This window comes from Talpa occidentalis, unplaced genomic scaffold (assembly GCF_014898055.3).
Source record: "Talpa occidentalis isolate TD23 unplaced genomic scaffold, MPIMG_talOcc4v2.1 talOcc4.17, whole genome shotgun sequence".
NCBI classification, from domain to species: domain Eukaryota; kingdom Metazoa; phylum Chordata; class Mammalia; order Eulipotyphla; family Talpidae; genus Talpa; species Talpa occidentalis.
In genome coordinates this window covers 7,123,467-7,141,720 of record NW_023601754.1, presented here as the reverse complement: position 1 = coordinate 7,141,720, position 18,254 = coordinate 7,123,467, and the positions used below count along the sequence as shown (strand labels likewise).

At 55.9% G+C, this 18,254-nt stretch overlaps 1 protein-coding gene across 3 annotated transcripts; it reads right to left on the bottom strand.

Annotated features, from left to right (window-relative positions):
* Positions 1-1,591: 1,591 nt before the first annotated feature.
* Positions 1,592-18,254, bottom strand: PLA2G15 (phospholipase A2 group XV). 3 transcript variants are annotated; one of them, XM_037515965.2, is made up of 7 exons: positions 18,051-18,254; positions 16,564-16,619; positions 9,474-9,630; positions 7,367-7,485; positions 7,024-7,122; positions 6,422-6,646; positions 1,592-4,445 (listed from the first exon to the last, which is right to left on the bottom strand). In XM_037515965.2, exons 2-7 carry the CDS (start codon positions 16,601-16,603, stop codon positions 3,934-3,936), a joined length of 1,152 nt encoding a protein of 383 aa, XP_037371862.1. In that variant the 5' UTR covers positions 16,604-16,619; positions 18,051-18,254; the 3' UTR covers positions 1,592-3,933. The 3 variants fall into 3 exon arrangements, with proteins under 3 accessions (XP_037371862.1, XP_037371861.1, XP_037371863.1); XM_037515964.2 differs by lacking the exons at positions 16,564-16,619; positions 18,051-18,254 and adding an exon at positions 12,648-12,777; XM_037515966.1 differs by lacking the exons at positions 16,564-16,619; positions 18,051-18,254 and adding an exon at positions 12,648-12,777 and having other exon boundaries at positions 3,933-4,445; positions 6,422-6,521.

Below are 18,254 nucleotides of genomic sequence, written 5' to 3'. Positions count from 1 at the left end.
CCGCGCAGGCCCCGCCCCCGCCACGTCACCCGCCGCGGCTCGCGACACGGCGCGGCGCGTGGGCCCGGCGCCGGCTCCCCCCCCCGCGGCCCGCGCGCCCCGGCTCCGCGCACGTGCCTGCCGCGCCCGCCGGGCACAAAGGGGGCCCACCCGCGACCGGAGGGCGCTCGGGGCCTCCCAGGAGCCCCAGGCCGGGGTGATGCCGCGGGGCAGGGGCGGGGCGTCCAAATGGCCCCCACGCCCAGTTCCTAGGTGGCTCCTGGCCCGGCCCCTCACCTGGCTCTGAAGAGCCGCCACACCCGCTCGCCGCGCGCTCCCAGGCCCCCAGGAGGACAACCGGGACTCGGCCTCCTCCACTTGCAGTTGGGACCCACACACACTCCATGAGCCCCCGGAGGCTGCCGGGATGCCTGTCCCAACCCCGGGCCTGCCTGGGGCTCAGACACAAGATTCAGCCCTCATCTTGCCTGGCCCTGCCCACACCTTTCATGGGGGAGCTGCATGCACCCTTCTGTCCTCTTCCTCTCCCTCTGCTTGCTCCCATCTCCTTCAAGGGCTCCTTTCCCTCCGGTAGTGCTGAGCCTCAGTCTTGGGCCTCCTGACCTCGTGAGCCTCCCCCTTAGCTTCCTGTCCACACATCAAGCCACGGGCCATGGAGTCATTTCTCCCAGATACACGTTCACAGCTACACCTTTCACTTTCAGACTGACCACACTCAGATTCCTGCTCTTGCCATCCAATAAGCCAACTAGAGATGGGCAGCACCCTGCATGCTTTGTCCGACTTCCTCCCAACATGAAGCTCATGTTTTCTTCTTTCCAGTCTTAGTTAGCCTCCCAATCCCTATCCTGCTCCCACTAACCCATCCCCACAGGGCAGGGGGTGCTCCTAAAATACACACTGAAACAACTTTGACTTTGTATCTGAGAGGGTTTTGCATCTTACTCCTCACAGACCTAACATGATCCTGAAAGAGTCCTCACTGGTGCAGCCCATGCTGTGCTCTTTCCCCAGAACTCCTTCCCTAGATGGGAATGAGCATATTTATTTGGAGTCATTAGCGTCTGACCCTTTGCTCCTGGATCAGTTGCTCCTGCTTCCCTGGTCAATGGCTCCAGACTCAATGGCAGCCACTCCACTTGTCCTAGCAACAGCCACATATACAACCTGCCAGCTCCTAGATCTCTGGCTTTACGGTCTCATGCCCTGGTACAGCAGCCCACAAACTGAAAGCCACTGTACACCAAGCAGTGGATCAGATGCCCTCCAGCACCAGTTGTTCCTCAGCAGTGTTCAATTATTCATCCCCATTCTTCAGATGAGGAAATTGAGGCTCAAGGAGGTCAGACTTCCCAGGCTTCTTGACCAGAGATGGTAGAGGTCAGATTTGAATCCCAGTCTACTTATCCTTAGGCCTGCTCTGACTCCATGCCTTTCCTTTGCAGGTGCAAAGGCAAGGGTGGCAGTGGGGCTGAGTGCAAGGCCACAATGGGTGGCAAGGGTAGATGAGTGTCAGGGTAGAGCTTGGGGAGCAGGCTGGGCAGGGCCTCTGTGTGAGTGTTTCTTTTTTTTTTTAAAGATTTATTTATTTAAGCATACAAGAGCTGGGGTACAGGCTAGAGATGCAGGATTCACCAGAGACAGAGTGGGGAACAGAACAGCCAGAGTGACTGAAATACGCTGCTGAGGGGAGCAGCAGGTGAGACAGGAGAGGTCTGCTCCGCCATGTGGGTTGCTCCCTGGCAGGGCAGGGATCAAACTCGTGCTGCAGAGGCTGCGGACTGCTTCATAGTGTGGTGCTTAACCCCTTGCACCACCAGGGAGGCCCCGAGTGCTTCTCTCTTTCATGTTGCTGTCCGGCTTCACCCGGGCCAGCAGTGCAGCTGGACCCGTGTAGTCAGCCATAGGCATCCTGACCTTACCTGCACTCTCCTTTTCCAGATTTGGTCAATAACGGATGTAGTATGAGTGTTCAGAGCGCCCTCTAGTGGCTCAGCGGTATGGAACCCTGAAGCCCAGGCTGTCAGAGCTCTATGGAAGCAGGAATTGGGATCCTACTCCCTTCCCCTCCCTGGCTCTGGACCACAAAATTCAAACACCCCATGACTGTGTCCCAGTCTCAGACTCTTTGTCTCTTGCCCATCTCCACTTGACCCCAGTCTCTCAGTCCCTGTCTCTGCCCATCTTGGTCTATGTCCTTACCAATCTAAACCTAGCCTTTCCTCCCTCGATCTCACTTTCTCCAAAGAGGGAGATGGTGGGCAGAGGAACTGAAGAAGTGAAACAGAAGGGTGGTGTCTTTAAAAAGAACTGAAGGACTGCTGTTTCAAAGGAAACAGGCCTGTAAGCTGAGAGGACAAAGCTGGGAAGATGGGCCAGCCAGGGGAGCCTGCAGGATTGTCAATAGCCCCTGGGCAGCAGCAGCAGCAGCAGCAGCAGCAGCAGCAGCAGCGGCGGCGGCAGCAGACCGAGCAGGAGCCACAAACCAACAGGAATGTTTCAGGATCTGGCTCTTAGTCCCAGGAGAACTAGATTCCAGGAGAGGGGGGCAGCATGATGAAGCCCAAGGAGGTGTATAGGAGTCAAGTTTTGGTGCTAAGCTGTCAAGACTCCAGGAAGGGGCTAGCCCCTGCTGCCGGCCTCTCTACCACCCTGCCCCTCACTATCTTCCTCCTCATGCTCAGAGCAGAGCATAGGCCAGTGCACTTTACAGCATCCAGAATACTTTTATTGCCAGAATTGAGGTACAGCCTGCTCAGAGCCCCAGGCAGGGCTCACCACTCAGGGGAAAAGTGACAAATGCTGGGGTAGGTATGCAACAGAGAAAATCCAGCTCCATAGTTACCTTGTGGGAGAGCAGCACAGTCCAGTCTGAATGTGGTTTCAGAGCCACACCTCAGCCTATAGCCATGGTCCACTGCCACCAAGGCAGACCTAGCTTCTTCATCCCTGCTGAGAGGGAGATCTGTCATACCTCTGGGGCAGAAAACCCCCAGGGGGGCCTCAAGGCACCTGGCTCTCTCAGAGGCCAACTCAAGTTTCCGGTTTAGTCCCTGAAGAACAGACACCACTCAGCTGCCTGGTGGGGTAGGTCCTAGGTTGGGGGGTGGAGGGGAGAGGCATGAGCTCTGTCTCCTCTCAGCCCTGTGCCAGCCCACTGGGTACTAGAGAGACCTTACAACAGGGTGGCAACACAGTAGTTATCCTTGAACCACAGTCCTGGGCAAAAGGAGCCAGCATCAATACTGTGGCCAAGAGCACACCAAGGGGATCAGGGTTCTGGGTACATATCCCCCAGAACTGGGGGCTATTTGCTGTCCAGTCCTGAGCTAGGTGGCTCTTAGAGGTGAAGGAGGTAGGAGTGCCCCAGGGCAGTCGGACTGCCCCCAGAAGCCAGTGAGGTGGCCGAGCAGCTGGGTTGCAAGGCAACCAGCAGCCCCAGCCACCCACGGCCAGGAGCAGGCCTACACGTGGCCAGTGTGCGGGAAGGGTCACGGAGGGCTAGGGGTCCATCCCTGGGACCACTGGGAGCAGGGACCACAGCTCAGTAACATCTCCCACAGCAAGGCTGAGGGACCAGGGCCTGGTGGGCAAGTGTGAGAAGGCCACAGGGGTAAGAGGTCCATGTGGCCCTGGAGTTGGGGAATGGGGCCAGGTGCCAGCCACTCCCCCTTCGGAGATGGTCTTGAGGTCACGATAATTCTACCATCAGCCACATTTTTTCCCTTAAGGCTTCCCTGAGTGGGTCTGGACTATTGTTTCTTTCCTCATTCCCACAAAGGAAGGATAAGAAACAGCACTTCCTCACAGCAGGCATTTCCTAACACAAGGCCCAAAGGTCAGTCACGAACTGCTGAATTCTTGGGCCATGGCCACTCTGAGGCCAGGAGAAACAGCTGTGGGCAAGCCACCAGCAGCCCACCTGGCATTCGGTCAGGGCTCAAAGAGCACATGTTTCAGATAGGCCAGGGTGGTGGGGTTGGCCAGCATCTCGATGTGCTCGCTGTGCGGCAGCTCCTGCATTGATACCTGGTGCTCCTGGCGGCCTCGCCAGGCCTGGCAATGCAGGGCACTCTGCAGATTCACAGTGCCATCACCATTACCAAAGTAGATTTTAGGCTCGTGGTCGGGGAAGTTCTCATAGTAGAAGGAGTCTGGCGTGGGGACCTCGGTGCCATAGAGGCAGTGCAGCGGCACACCGGGTGGCACCATGGGTTCCACAAGCCCTTCTGTGTCCTGCCGCATGAGCCAGCCATCTTTGAAGCCAATGTCCTGGAAGAACTGGGCATAGTCCCGCAGCGTGTAGTTCGTTGTGGGCGTGTGCACAAACACCTTCTCAGGTGACCAGGTGTAGTTGTAGGGCAGCAGCCAGCTGGTAGAGACGGCGGACCGCTGCTGCTCCCGGATCTTCAGGGGCCTGATGACCGGGATCCGGTTGTTGTCTCCTGCAGAGAGAGGGCTCCATCAGTCTGGCTCAGAAATGCCAGCCGGCCAGGCAGCAGGTTCACCTGCAGGTCTCCTGCCTGACCCGGCAGTGGCCCAGTTGGCGCTCGAGCCTCTGTACCAACATCATTACAACTCCTGACCCTACTGGGGCTTTTATCACTTTCCTTTATTTTTTGCTATAAAACACACAACCAAGACTTCTTCCTTTCCTTTGGCATTTCCTTACAGGGGTGGAGGCAGCACATTCCCACAAGTGATTTGTTATGCAAACAGTCCCCTCTTCTGAGTGCTAACAGTGGCCTGTGGGCACTGACCTTGTGAGAAGTGTTATCAGCAGGCTGAAGCCCAGAAGAATGTGCCTCTTTCTCTTTGACTACATCAAGTTATGTAAACATTTTTATTTTCCTGGTTCAGCCCTGTGGCCAGCCAGTCCTGGTCTCATCTTACTCATCTGCCTCTCACTTGCCAGGACAGCCAGGGCTGCAGGAGACCTGGCAGGAGAGGCCACGGGTGGTCAGAGTCCTCCCACAGACGTGCTGACACCCACCAGTGGAGCTGGATCTTGGAAACAGGGGCCTCTGACCTGATAGGATGCACCCCACTGCTCTGACTGATCATAGCTTGGCCTGGTAGGACCTGGCTCTAACTTCCTGAGGAAAGGAAGTCTAGAGCTAGTACCCCACACCTCCGCACTCTCCCCCTGCTTCCGCACTGCCAGGGCCTGCCATGACAGCTTTCAGCAGCTGAAGGAGAAGTACTGAAAGGCCAGGGTATAGACCCAACAAGGCTGCCCATCTCATAGGCAGGGGTGCCCATATCCATCCCTTCAAGCCCAGGGACGCAGCTGTGATGAGTGATCACTGTATCTGGACATCTGTGTCCTAGGGTCACTGTCCAGTCAGTGCAGGGTCACTGCTGGGAGAGGCACAGGGTCTGACCCAATCAAATGTCAGCTGACCAACAAGCAGGTCAGGTGGTACCAAAGACTTGAAGAAGATTCATCACAGCCCTAGCTCATGGTTACCAAAGTGAGGGGCTGTGAGGGTTACACCTAGTCCTAGCAGAGGGAGGGAAGTGCTACAGCTGCAGCTGACAGGTTCTGACAGCCTTGACAAGGCAGGTGGGTTGGGGGAACGGGAAAGGAGGTCACTTTCCCAACTGCCAGGTAAGCAGGCCCAGCCAGATCTGCACCTGTTTCCTCCCTGCATTGCTCACAGAGGCGCCCCACTGCCTACAGATGGAGGTATAACTCATAAACAGGAAACTGTAGTCCAATCTTCCTGCTCTGGGGCCAAGGTGGGGATGAAGAAGGGGGGGGAGTGGTAAAAGAAGGAAAAGGCTCTCCCAAAGAACTCTGTGTCTAACCAAGTTAGGCCAGTCAGGCCTGAGAGAGACAATGTGTGCACATATTTGCACAAACAAGTACCTGTATGACTAACAGTCATGCCATACCACAAACATGCTGTAAGAAACTTACACAGGGCCTCCCTGGTGGCTCAAGGGGTTAAGATGCAACCTATAAAGCCATCTGCAGCCACTGCAGCACGAGTTCAATCCCTGGCTGGGGAGCTACCCACATGGCACAGCAGACCTCTCCTGTCTCACCCGCTGCTCCCCTCAGCAGTGTATTTCAGTCAATCTGCCTGTTCTGTTCCCCACTCTGCCTCTGGTGAATCTTCTCACCCCCCACATCTCTGGCCTGTACCCCAGCTCTTGTATGCATAAATAAATAAACCTTAAAAAAAAAAGAAACACACAGATTACAAAGGTCATTAACACTAGAGAACTGACATGAGGGAATAGCATTCTCCGGGATATTCTCTTTTGGAAAGAGATGTTTGGACAGGATATCACTCAGGAAAATGAAAAGTGCTGACCAAGCAGACCCATGACAATGGCCAGGAGGATGTTGTAGAGAGAAAGAGAGGGTTCCATCCCCAGTCCAGCCCCCACGCTGGGCCCAGCAGGGTCTTACCTGAGGCCAGGACGCGCAGGGTCTTGGCCACGCCCCCCCAGGGCGCACCCAATGACACGAAGGCACGGATATACTTGTCCTTCCAGGCCTGTGGCTGCCGCTGCAGAAAGTAGAGCGTGTACATGTTGCCCATACTATGGGCAACCAGCACCACCGGGCCCCCATACAGCTGGTACATCTCCTCGATCATCTTGCGGAGGGCCAGGAAGTAAGGCCCGTTTTCATCTGCAGGCCAGAGCCAGGCAGGAGTCAGGCAGGAAGGGTCCTGGGCCTGAATCATGGACCACTTCTCAGGGCAGACCCAGGACCAGGAGGTGGGGAACAAGCTAAAATCCAAGTGGGAACAGTCCATTTCCCCTGGATTTCCATGAAGGAAGGAAAGGAGCTCCTTTCTTTCCGTCAGCCTTATGATCTCTCCCCAAGGCTCAGAGTTCCAGAAGTCCTGGGTGAGCAGCGGGAAAGGACACAGGAGACTGGCCAAGAGTGGTGGCTCTGGCCACCGGGCCAGACACCAGAGGCGCAGGGCCAGGAGAAAGCACAGGCTGTGAGCATGGATCCCCACCTCCCAAGGCCTCAGGAAGGAAATGAGGGCGACTGCTTACTTGGAGCTCGGCGCCAGTCATAAGGGGCCCCCCGGACATCCTCGTCCCGTGTGTAGCCCCAGCTCACAAGGCTTTCCACCATGGTGTGGAAATAGGAACCTGCAGGCAGAAATACGCATGACTAGAGAAGGAACAGCAACTGTCAGCTCCTCGTATCGTGTCTGCCAAGGAGGCTGTGACACCTACCACGGGAGGCCCAGGGGAGGGCACGCGGGCTCCGTGCCCACCGTGATCAGAGACGGCTCACAGGCTGCCCCTTCAAACACACATGGTTCCCGCCACTCCAGGAGTCCAGTAGAGCCCCCGGCCCCATCCCCTGGAGGACATGAGTAAGGGTACACACCCACACTGCTTTTGCTGGGGTCCAGGAACTCCACAGAGAAGGTCTTCCCAAAGTTGGGGACACGGACATCCACACCATCGGGAAACTGGGTAGTCCGGGATGTTCTGTTGTAGACCAGCCTGTCAGGAGGGGACACTGACTGGTGACCTAGAGGTGACACTAGGCATGGCGTGTCGCTACTCTGTGTCCTGAACCATACTCCCTTTGGTTTGGTTAAATGCAGAGAGGAGACCCCAAGGAACCAAGTAAGTAAAGCACAGATCAGAGTAACAACGTCCAAATGAGGGTTCCCACCAAGGGCCATCTAAAGACAGACCGCAGGATCTCTTGATGTCACCCACCCCAAATGCAGGTCTTAGATCTGGGTAGGAGAGGGAAGCGCCAGGTCTGACTCTGCCGTGATCATTATACTTGGCCCCAAAAGGCAAGCAGCCTAACCCCAGGGGCGCTTATCACCACCCTCCACAGAGCCATCTCCCGTCACCCACCACAACACTTCACTGGGCAAAGAAAATGATGAACGGGGCCTCCCTGGTGGCACGAGGAGTAAAGACACAACCTATGAAGCTATCCGCAGCCACTGCAGCAGGAGTTCGATCCCCAGTCAGGGAGCTACCCACATGGCACAGCAGACCTCTCCTGGCTCGCCCGCTGCTCCCCCCACCAGTGTATTTCAGTAAATCTGCCTGTTCTGTTCCCTACTCTGTCTCTGGTGAGTTCTCTCACCCCCCTGCAACTCCGGCCTGTACCCCAGTTCTTGTATGTATAAATAAATAAATCTTAAAAAAAAAAAAAAAAGTTTAAAAAAAGAAAGAAAATGGTGAACCAGCAAAAGACAGAACTAGACAGAAAGATATCCAGCCCAGGGCCTGAGCACCTGGGGTTGCAGCGTGGCCGGCTGCGGCGTGACCAGGAGAGCAGGTCTGGAGAGATGATGGGGGTAACATAACAGGAGACAGCACTGCTCTGTGCTGGGCTGGAATTGTCTCCTGACACCAAGAGGCAAATACACCCAAGAAAATATAGACTGGTGCTCCCCAACTCCCTCCATCCCACTTAGCCATAAAGATCAGCCACAAAAAGATGACAGGATCCCTAAAACCAGTCCAAATAATAGGTCTGGGGGGTTCACCTTCTCCAGGCAACTCTGTAGATTACTCTAATGGTCACTTAGCAAAGTTCAGAACATTGTTCTGGAAAACTAAAGCAGTTCTGTCAGACCACCAAAGGCTGACAAGCCCGTCTTGTTACCAGCCTGCACCTCAAATCGGCAGTTCTTAAGACCGTGTCTGGGACAAAAATAGAAATGCAGATCGACTGCCCAAAACAAGCCTGGTCAAACACAGAGGACGGGGGTCAACAAAGCAGGCGCAAGCAAGGGGAGAGCGGGTGCCTGCAGGAACAGTGCGTGTCTCTGGGAGAAAATGTAACTTGAGGGATTCAGCTCAAGCATGCAGTGAGCCCCAGATGTGCTCTGGGTTCTACCACCATAAAGACAATCCCTCCTTTGGGGGCCTCTGTCTGGGAGAGAAGCTCAGCTTAGCGTCACCAAATACTGCATTCACATGCGGGGGCTGCACTTAGCTGAGTGACCCTAAACAAAGCTGGACTTCTCTGAGCTTACAGATGTCCTTCTTTTGGGAGAGGTTTGCAAACCATACACGGTCAGACTAAACAAAAGGAAGCATGTAAACTGCACAGCTTCTGTATTTAAGATGCTTTCATTCTCACTGCATTATTATCTCACTTGGGGAAACAGGCATGTGGCAGGCGGGGAGGAACAGAGACATGGTATGTCCCAGGGAGAACAAACAGTGATGAGGCAGGTGTGGTGAAGGTCAGGGAAGGGGCAGGGGGCCAGGCTGAGGGTGTAAACAGGGGCTGCAGGCTGAGGCACAAGTCCTGGATGAAGAGGGTCAGGACAGGAGGATAGGGTGAGAAGCAGGAAAGGGAGGAACGCTCTACCTGGAGATTGCAGGGGTGGTGATGCCAAGCAGACTGAGGAAATGGGGGACTAGAGGTCAGTGACCTCAAGGGCTCTTGAGGAAATGGGCTTCCGGAGGCCTCCTTAGGCTGAGCAGCACCCCGTCTGCATCGTGGTCCCCACCTGATATTGTCAATCCAGCAGTCGATCAAGAGAGGCAGGAGCAGCTCCAGGTTGAGCCAGAGTGTGAAGTAGCTGTCCGTCTTCTTGCAGCAGATATAGTGTACCACCGTTGGCTTGTCCAGCTTTGCCTCCAGCTGGTTACCCAAATCTCCAGGCACTGCAGTGGGGAGTGGGGGTGGGCACAGAGCAGACCTGAGATCCTAGGGACTTGGCAATCTAGAGACCTTTGAGGCTTGAACCCAAGGGCCTTCAACCCACAGCTGTCCTAGCTACAGAGCAGGCAGGGCCTTGTGCACTTTGAGAGAAGGGGTGGGAAACAGGAGAGAGTTGGGCCACTTCACCAACCAAACTGAACCCCAGGAAGGCATTCCAGGCAGGCTTGTGGAGAGGGTGATCAACAGAACCTCAGTCTGGCACCTGGTGACCTACTAAAGTGCCCTAAAGGATAGACTGCAGGTTCCAAAGGGCAGGTCATCTGGGAGGGCCTGAGCAGCTTGGCACAGTGAGGCCTGTGTTGGAGATGTCTACCCTGAAACAACACATCATTCCAGCCACAGCCTATCCAGCCCACACAGAGCCCAGGGGTCTTGTGACACTCAAACCCATCCCTACTGATTCACTGCCCAACATCAAGACTCTTCATAGTCTACATACTTCCAGCGACCCCTCACCCCCAACCTGCTCCCATATGCCAAGCTTTCAACACTTCCCAAACCCAACCCCATGAGGAACCCATGATCATTAAGTCAACTTGGTTTTCCTGGGCTTTCAGTGGGCTCCCACTGTGAACCCAGTCCTGATGAGGACATGCCCTTCCTGAACACCACACCCCAGGGTGCGGAGGGACATGGGAGACCAGTGTGACACCTGCCTTCATCTCCTTTCAGGGTGGAAGCACAGAAATGGGGACCCCCAAGCATGACAGCATCTGGGTGACACGCCTGTGAACTAGGCAGAGCAGAGACCTTGGCCACTGTCTTCTCCAGAAAGGAAATGGCCAGAAGAGGAAGTCACCACATGTGCTCTCCCTGGACGCCCTTTGCCCTGGCCAAGCTGTGCAGCCTCTAACACAGCAGTCACTTTCTCAGCCCCATCTGTGCCTAGAACTAGGACAAGAGCCATCCACGTGCTTTTCACCTCAAGTAACACTGGCAGAGGATATCCTTATTATGCCCACTTACAGATGAGGAAGCTGAGGCTGGGGGAGATAGAATGGCTTACTACAGTCCCCTCCCTCTGTCCAGGGTCTTCTATGTATCCCTTCTTTTGCCTCTGCTTTCTCTACCACAAATTCTAGTCCCACTCATAGAAACTGGTCACCCTTAGATGCTGATCCTCTGATGGCCAAACTCAGGTCCCTGCTCTGCACCTAGGAACAGCTCATCTGATGCAAACCACAGGATTCCCAGGAAGAATGCCAGCAGCGGGGACTCCCCGGTGGCACACCCAGTTGAGCGCAGCGCTGTGAAGTTGTCCGCAGCCTCTGCAGTGCAGGTTCAATTCCCGGCCGGCCAGGGAGATTCCCACATGGCGGCAGACCTCTCTTGTCTCGCCCGCTGCTCCCCTCAGCAGTGTCTTGGATCCCTCTGCCTGTTCTGCTCCCTGCTCTGTCTCTGGTGAATCCTCTCACCCTCCAGCGCCTCTGGCCTGTACCCTAGTGCTTGTATAAATCTTTAAAAATAAATAAATAAATATAAGATTAGGGAAGGTGAACTTAAAAAAAAAAAAAAGAATGCCAGCAGCCTCACTCTCTGGGAAGCTGGCAGATTAGCATTCCAGTTTCTCTGTGACTCTGGATGAAGCCTGAGATTCCTCTGCTGTGACCTAGGATACTCAAGGACTGTATGAATTAGCACCAATCCAGGTGAAAAATCTGCCTGAAACAGACACTTCCTAAAACCACACTCTTCACACTCAGAACCCTGCAGGCCACCCATCACCCATCACCTCAAGATAAAGACCACATGACCAGTCATGGTCACAAGTTCTACACATTTCACTCTTTTCCATACTCTATTCTAGCCAGCCTGGACTGCTCACCTCCCTCCCTCTGATAGGTAGTTCTCTTTGCCTCAAACTCTTTCCTGGCCTCAGTTCTAACTACAGACTCCAGGAATCCTTCCCCGACATCCACCTATTCAGGCTGGCTCAGTGGATTCTCTGTGCCTGCCAAGCGCAGAGCTCATCTCTAGGAATCACTATTCACCCGGTCCTCCAAGCTCCTGAGCACAGGGCCACGGCTGCCTAAATTCTTTGGTTAACTTGGGCCCAGCAATCCCCCTGGAGCATTTCCTGGTCCAGAGCTTCCTGCCAACCCCACCCTTCTGTAATCTGCAACATCCCTGTGAAAATACTACTAGCAGAATGAATAAGGGGTCATGCGGCTACAGACTCTGAATGCAATATAAGGCCGCATGCCGCTGCCTTCAGGAGTCCTGGCTGGCCATCAACACACTAGCTCTGGGTGGGAGGGACAGCCTGAATGAGGCATCTAAGACACCCCCCTTCCCCCACAGCAGCCTCATCCCTGCCCACCTCAGAAAACACTGTGACTCCTTGTGGTTGTTGTCGGGGCCAGGACCAAGTTGGGGTAAACGGGGCCAAGGCGGTCTAATCTGAGTAGGTCCATTCCCTGACAGCTGTTAATGACCAGCCATTGTCTGAATTCTTACCTCTGCCTTTAGCCATGCTCAGTTCTCTCGTTCCTCCCACAGGACAAATGTTGCCCATTCGATAAGCTGGGGGAGGGGGAGCCTTGGTGGCAAGCTAGGAGTGCCATCCTTTCCCCAAGGGCTTCCTTTCAGTAACGCCCCGTTAAACACGGGCTGGAACTGCCTAGGGAGACAACCTCCCAGCCAAGTCCAAGTCAACGCTGAGCCCCCCCTGGGGGGGGAACCCGGGGCCACCCTCCCAACCCCACGTACCCCCAAAGGACCTCGGTCTTCCCAGCTCAAAAATAAGGACTAAATGAGGCAAGGCTTGGCACTGCGTGAACGCAACCCTCTCCCCTCTCCCCACAGTCAACAGAGCAGGAGGGGAGGCTGACCACAGCCGCGCCCAGCATGGCGGGGGATGGACCCGCCGGCGCAGGGGGCAAGGCAGCCACACGCTCCCCTCCGGGGTTCAGGCACTGAGGAGTGCAAACAGCCCCGCCCGCACCCCGACGAGCCTCACCCAGCACCACCGGGGGGTGACGTCCGGCCGGGAGCACGGGGTCTACGAGCAGCAGAAGCCACAGGAGGCTGCCCGCGAGCCGCCCGGCGCGGGCAGGGCAGCGGCGGAGCCCCATGGCGGGAGAGCGCGGCCGCAGTCCAAGGGGCAGGTTCTGCGCTCCCAGCTAGTGCCTAGGCCGGGCGGCGGCGACACGCTTAACCCCGCCGCCCGCCGCCACCCCCGGCGCCCGGGCCAATCAGGCGCCACCGCCCGCGAACCGCCGGCCAATAGGAACTCGCCGCTGGCCGCGTCCCTCCCAGCCGAGCTCGCAGCCCCGCCCCCGCCCCGCCGGGCCCGCTCCATTGGCCGCGCCGCGAGCCGAGCGCATCGATCGATCCACTGGGCAGGACTCCCGAGGCGCTCGCCGTTGCTATGGACCTGGCCCAGCGCTCGGTGCCGTGGGTCCAAGGTGCTCGGCTCTCGCCCGGCGCCCTCCCGACCTGGGATCTGGAACGGGCCAGGCCGGGCGGAGACTCAGGGTCCTTTGCTCGCCCCTGCTGAGCGATCCTGGTCAAGCGAGGAGAAGGGAGAAGTGATTCTGGTCAATTCTTGGGGCTAGAGCTGACCAGACCTTTATGCAGTTCCCACACCGGTTCTTCGCACCCTGTTCCCAAGGAACACCCGGGCTCCGGGGACACTTGGCTTCAGGCAACCCAGTCTGCTCAGGATATAGGGGTGTAGGTCGGCGAGTGCAACGGGCTAAGGCCAGGTCAGCGTGTTTACGGGGGTCAGTACCCCTATTACAGAAGCAGAGTGTGGAGCCAAGCCGCCAGACAGAACAGGTCGCCAACCAGGTTGGCCTTGAGCTTCGATCTTGTGCCACGGCCCATCGGCACGTTCCCAGCAGAGCAGGAGGGGAATCAAAACTGCTATATCCCGTCCCTCACCCCATGCAAACCTAGAGACAGAGAACAGAGACCCTGTGTGAAGAATCTAGAATGACCAGAGTGGGCAAAGACTTGACAGCTGGTAATATGCCAGCTCCAAGTGTCTGGGACAGGGAGACCAGCATGTTTGGGGGCTGGAGGTCTTGATCCTCCACAGCCTCCCTCCTGAGGGACAATCATATCCTGCATATCCCTGGTTGGTCCCAAGACCTGTTCCCACCCCCACCCTTCCTTCCGTCCTCTTTGTCAGTAACTAACCCTTTCCAATAACTTTGTCAGTAACTAACCCTTGCCCATACCCGGGCCTCCCTTACCTCGATCCCAGGCCCCAGTGGAGGGGGTTGCTGAGGATCTATCTGGGGCAGACCCAGTGTGGGAGACCATAGAGACCCATCTGCCACGGCTAGGGACAGGCGGGAATCCAGAGCCAAGGAGAGCGCCAGGGGGAGGGGGAGCAGGATGCCACCTTGGACTCTGGCCACTATCTGAAGGGTCTTGTCAGCCCAACAGCCTCAGGTGACAATGGGCCCCTTGCAGGGTGGCTCTGCCTCCCAGAGCCATTCCCTGGTGCCCACTCTCATATGCCCCTCAGGTGATAAGCACTATGGTCTTTGGGGGAGGGGTGCCAAGGCCTGGTCAGCAATAATCTGTGCAGGCATTGTGCAGAGAGGTCAGAAGGGGATTCAAATTGACCCCTCCATCCACACAAACCCCCCACTTCAGATCTGGGGTTGTCCTGAATGGTTGCTATCTCAAGTGCCAGATCCCAACCAGGTGGTCACCAAATCTTACCACTCTACCCTTCCAAAGCCAAACTACCCTCACCCCCAGAGTAACAGTCTCACTGATTTCCCAAATTATGTCTTTATTCCTGTGGCTTGTTCCCCACATGCCAGGCTGGCACCACTAAACACAGACACCATCACTGTTCCCCTACCCCACTCACAACACTCCCTCAAGACTTCTGTACTGGGAATGCTACAGGGGGGAGTCCACTGAGCATTTAGGCCTCAGCCCAGATATGACCATTTGGCTTTGAAGCAGCCCCCGCCTGACTCCCATTCAAATATCCCTGCAAGTGTAACCTGTCCTGTTATGTCACACAGTCCTGGGCATGCAGCAGGTACTTAGCATATGTTCAATGACACACGATCTACAGCTCTCGCCCCCTGTAACAGGGTGGTCTCCAGGAAAGGGGGGAGGTTCCAGGTTTCCTGCCCCACCCAAGGGAGGGTGGAGCTGAGCAGGGAGAAGAAGCTGCAGAGGAGACTGAGAAGGAAGGAAGCAGGATGGAGCCAGAAGGAGACCTGGAGGAGGCACGTGGAGCAGAGAGACATGTGAAGAAACTGCACTTCCCTTTTGGTTGTGGACTGATAGAAACAGATGGGGCGAAGGGGAGGGCGTTTCTGTGGAGGGGAACTTTCTGGGCAAAGGTCAGAAGTGGGACTAAACCCAGCGATTGAGAGCTAGGCCAGTTGTGGTTTCTTCCTCGGGTGAGAATCCAGCAGACAGCCTCCCTGTTAGTGGGGTCCTTGCATTCCTCCTTCCTCCCCTTCCCCCAAGCTCCTCTGCCTGAACCAGGCTGGTGAGTGGGCTCAGGTTAACCCAACTAAAACTAGGGTTTCTGAGCTGCTTTGGTAGCCGGTGCTGAGTCCATTTGGAGATCAACTGATTTCTCCCTCAAGCTCGTGGCTCGGCATGCTCTTTCCGCCACTGCCGATGCTTTCCTGGAGTTAGGAGAGGCCAGACGCTGCTCCAATCATGACAGAACCCTGGGGGCAAGGGGCCCAGAACAGGGCATCTAACCTGGCCGAGGTATGAGGAAGGCTGTATGGAGGAAGAATTATTAATGGTGGGTCCTGGAGGATAAGCAGGAGTTTGCCAGCAACACAAAGGGGTGATTACGTAGGTGGGTGTTTCAGGCAGGGAAGTAAGCATGTGCCCCTGCCTGGAGACCTGAAGGATTGCTGGCTGCGTTCTGCCAGGATTGGCCCCATGAACCATGCTTAAATGCTGGGGCGTTGCTACCTGGCTCTCTTCCTGCTGCATGAGATGGGCCTGCTGGGCAACTGGACTGTCCTGCTGCTGCTGTATGAGGTCACAACATTACCCGTGCTAGTGCAGCCCCACTCTCTGCCCCTTGACAGTTTCCTGGCCCTGGGCTATCTCAGCTTCAGGGACCTACCAGCCACACCCTAAACTAGTCTTAGAGCCACAGGCGCTTTGAGAGTCTTGCTCCCTGAGCCCTGGTGCCCGACTTCAAAAGGCATTCTTGTCCTTGCAGACAAAAACAAACAAAAAAGCTTGGCCTATATCCAGGGAGCCTGGAGCGAGGAAGATTCTCAAAGTCAAAGGAGGCAACCTGGAAGCAGGGGCAAGGACCCTTCTCTTCCCCCCATCTGGAGGCGTCACCCTGGGTGGAGCCCTCCCGCGTGTCTCCTCCCGGCCCGGACGCTCAGTGCGCCCTCAGGTGGGCACGTAGAGGAGGTTCGGCAAAGATGCCCAGATGGGAACCGGAAGGGGGTGAGGGGAGCCCGGGACTTTGGCTACTCCCGAGGTCCAGGCCCGGGATTGGATAAGGAAGAGGAGCAGCTGGAGGCTGCTGGGCCGCTGAGGGTGGGCATGGGCCTGGGCCGGTGAGTGTGGATCCCGGCAGGCGCACGTGCCGGCAGATCTTCTCCCACAGTGGGGTCTTTTGTGATGAGGATGGGAAGGAAGGAGGAAGAGAGCACTTCCACACCACTGCTGGATGCCCTGGAGGTCCAGGAAGTCAGCCACACTCCCTGCCCGGCACCAGAATCCCTGTGTCTGCGAGGCTTTCAATAACCAGCTAGCGAGCAAGGCTTTCAATAAGGCCAGCTGTCTCTGGGCAGTACTTGAGGGAGGGGGTGAGGATGAGATTCGTGGGGCATGAGGGCTGTTTCAGTACCTTTCTCTCCAATACCTGGCATAAGGTTTGGTGAAGGCATCTGGCTTGGAGCCTTGCTTACCTCTCTCTTGTGTCCCGTCTACTGTCTCCGATTCATTCATTCGTGACTGGTGGCTCCTAGGAGTGGGAGAGGGAACATTTATCAGTGAAGTACAGAAATCTCAAAATACAGAGGTACCCTGCTAAGAATGAGGGGCCTGGAGGAAATCTGGAGGAGACACAGGGGTTAACCAGGTGAAGGGCCGGTTGGGAGAGGAAAGGATGCAGATGAAACTAGTGCAAAGGCCCTCTCTCCCCAGGGAGGGTTACTCTGAAGAAGCAAACGCAACTATCCCTTCATTAAGTCTTAAAGAGCAACTACTACTGGTCAGATGCAGTGACAGGTGCTGGGATTGAGCCTAACCTGAAGATCTGATATTGGGGGAGGGAGGGTGGCTTGTATGGAGACAATAAATGGTTTATAGTGTTAGAAATTGGTGGCGCAAGGCGTTAAGACGCAAACTATGAAGCTGTCTGCAGCCTCTGCAGCATGAGTTCGATCCCCAGGCTGGCCAGGGAGAAACCCACATGGCACAGCAGACCTCTCCTGTCTTGCCCGCTGCTCCCCTCAGCAGTGTATTTCAGTCAGTCTGCCAGTTCTGCTCCCCACTCTGTCTCTGGTGAACCCTCTCACCACCACACCTCTGGCCTGTACCCCAGCTCTTGCATAAATAAATAAATAAATCTTAAATAAATAAATAAATCTTAAAAAGAGAAATTGGTTTGGTGCTAGGGGAAAAGAAATGTGAGAACCATTTGGGGCCAGCATGCAGAATGTTAATAACAGGGTCATGTGGGGAACCCATCTGAAGATGAGTGCAGGTGTGCAGTTCTTTCAACAAATTTAGTTGTTTTTTTAAAAAATATTTTATGTATACAAGAAGTGGGGTAGGCCAGTGATGCGGGGGCGGGGGGGGGTGAGAGGATTCACCAGAGACAGAGTGGGGAACAGAACAAGTAGATCAACTGAAATACACTGCTGAGGGGAGCAGCGGGCGAGTCAGGAGAGGTCTGCTGAACCATGTGGGTAGCTCCCTTGCTGGGGATCGAACTCGTGCTGCAGAGGCTGCGGACAGGTTCATAGGTTGCGTCTTAACCCCTTGCGCCACTAGGGAGGTCCTAACAAATTTAGTTTTTCAAGAAGAGCCCAAACCTCGCGTGGGGGTAGGCAGATAGGCGTTGGGAGCTGCCCACACTGCTAACCCCGTGCTTCAGGCCCACTACCCAGCTGGGATCAGGACATGCAGGGACGAGCCACCAATGGGTATGTGCTCAGGACGGTGCCACACTGGACTAGCGCGGTGACCTCCAAGGGGAGGCTTCCAAGAGGATCCAGCTTCGAGATCCGCGCAACAGGAAGAGCCTAGCGTGAAGGCCCAGTTAACCCGACGGCGCGCGAGAAAGGGTGACACCAGAGATCAAGCAGGGCCGAGGCCTTGCGGGAAGCCAGGAACTCTGTCCTGTAGGAACAGGAGCCCCGTTAGGCGCTTGACAAAGAGTAATGCTCACCACGGTAGTTTCAGAAGAGCTCAGAGAGTGGGGTGCCGCTGGAGCGAAAGGCTTTGGCGCAAGGGCGTGGCCGGGCAGAAGAGGTGACTCCGCCCGGCGCAAGCGTGCTTCAGGGGGTGGGGGAAGGGCCTGCCTCACTTTGCACCGCCCCTAGAACAAATATTTGACATTCCAGGCTTATCTGGGGGGCGGGCCCCGAAGGTA

Coding starts and splice junctions, on each gene's coding strand:
- PLA2G15 (XM_037515964.2), bottom strand. CDS start 12,762: ATGGGGCTCCGCCGCTGCCCTGCCCGCGCCGGGCGGCTCGCGGGCAGC. Junction 9,631..12,647: donor TCACCCCCCGGTGGTGCTGG/GTGAGGCTCGTC, acceptor TCCCCACTGCAG/TGCCTGGAGATTTGGGTAAC. Junction 7,123..7,366: donor CCCCAGCAAAAGCAGTGTGG/GTGTGTACCCTT, acceptor TTCTGCCTGCAG/GTTCCTATTTCCACACCATG.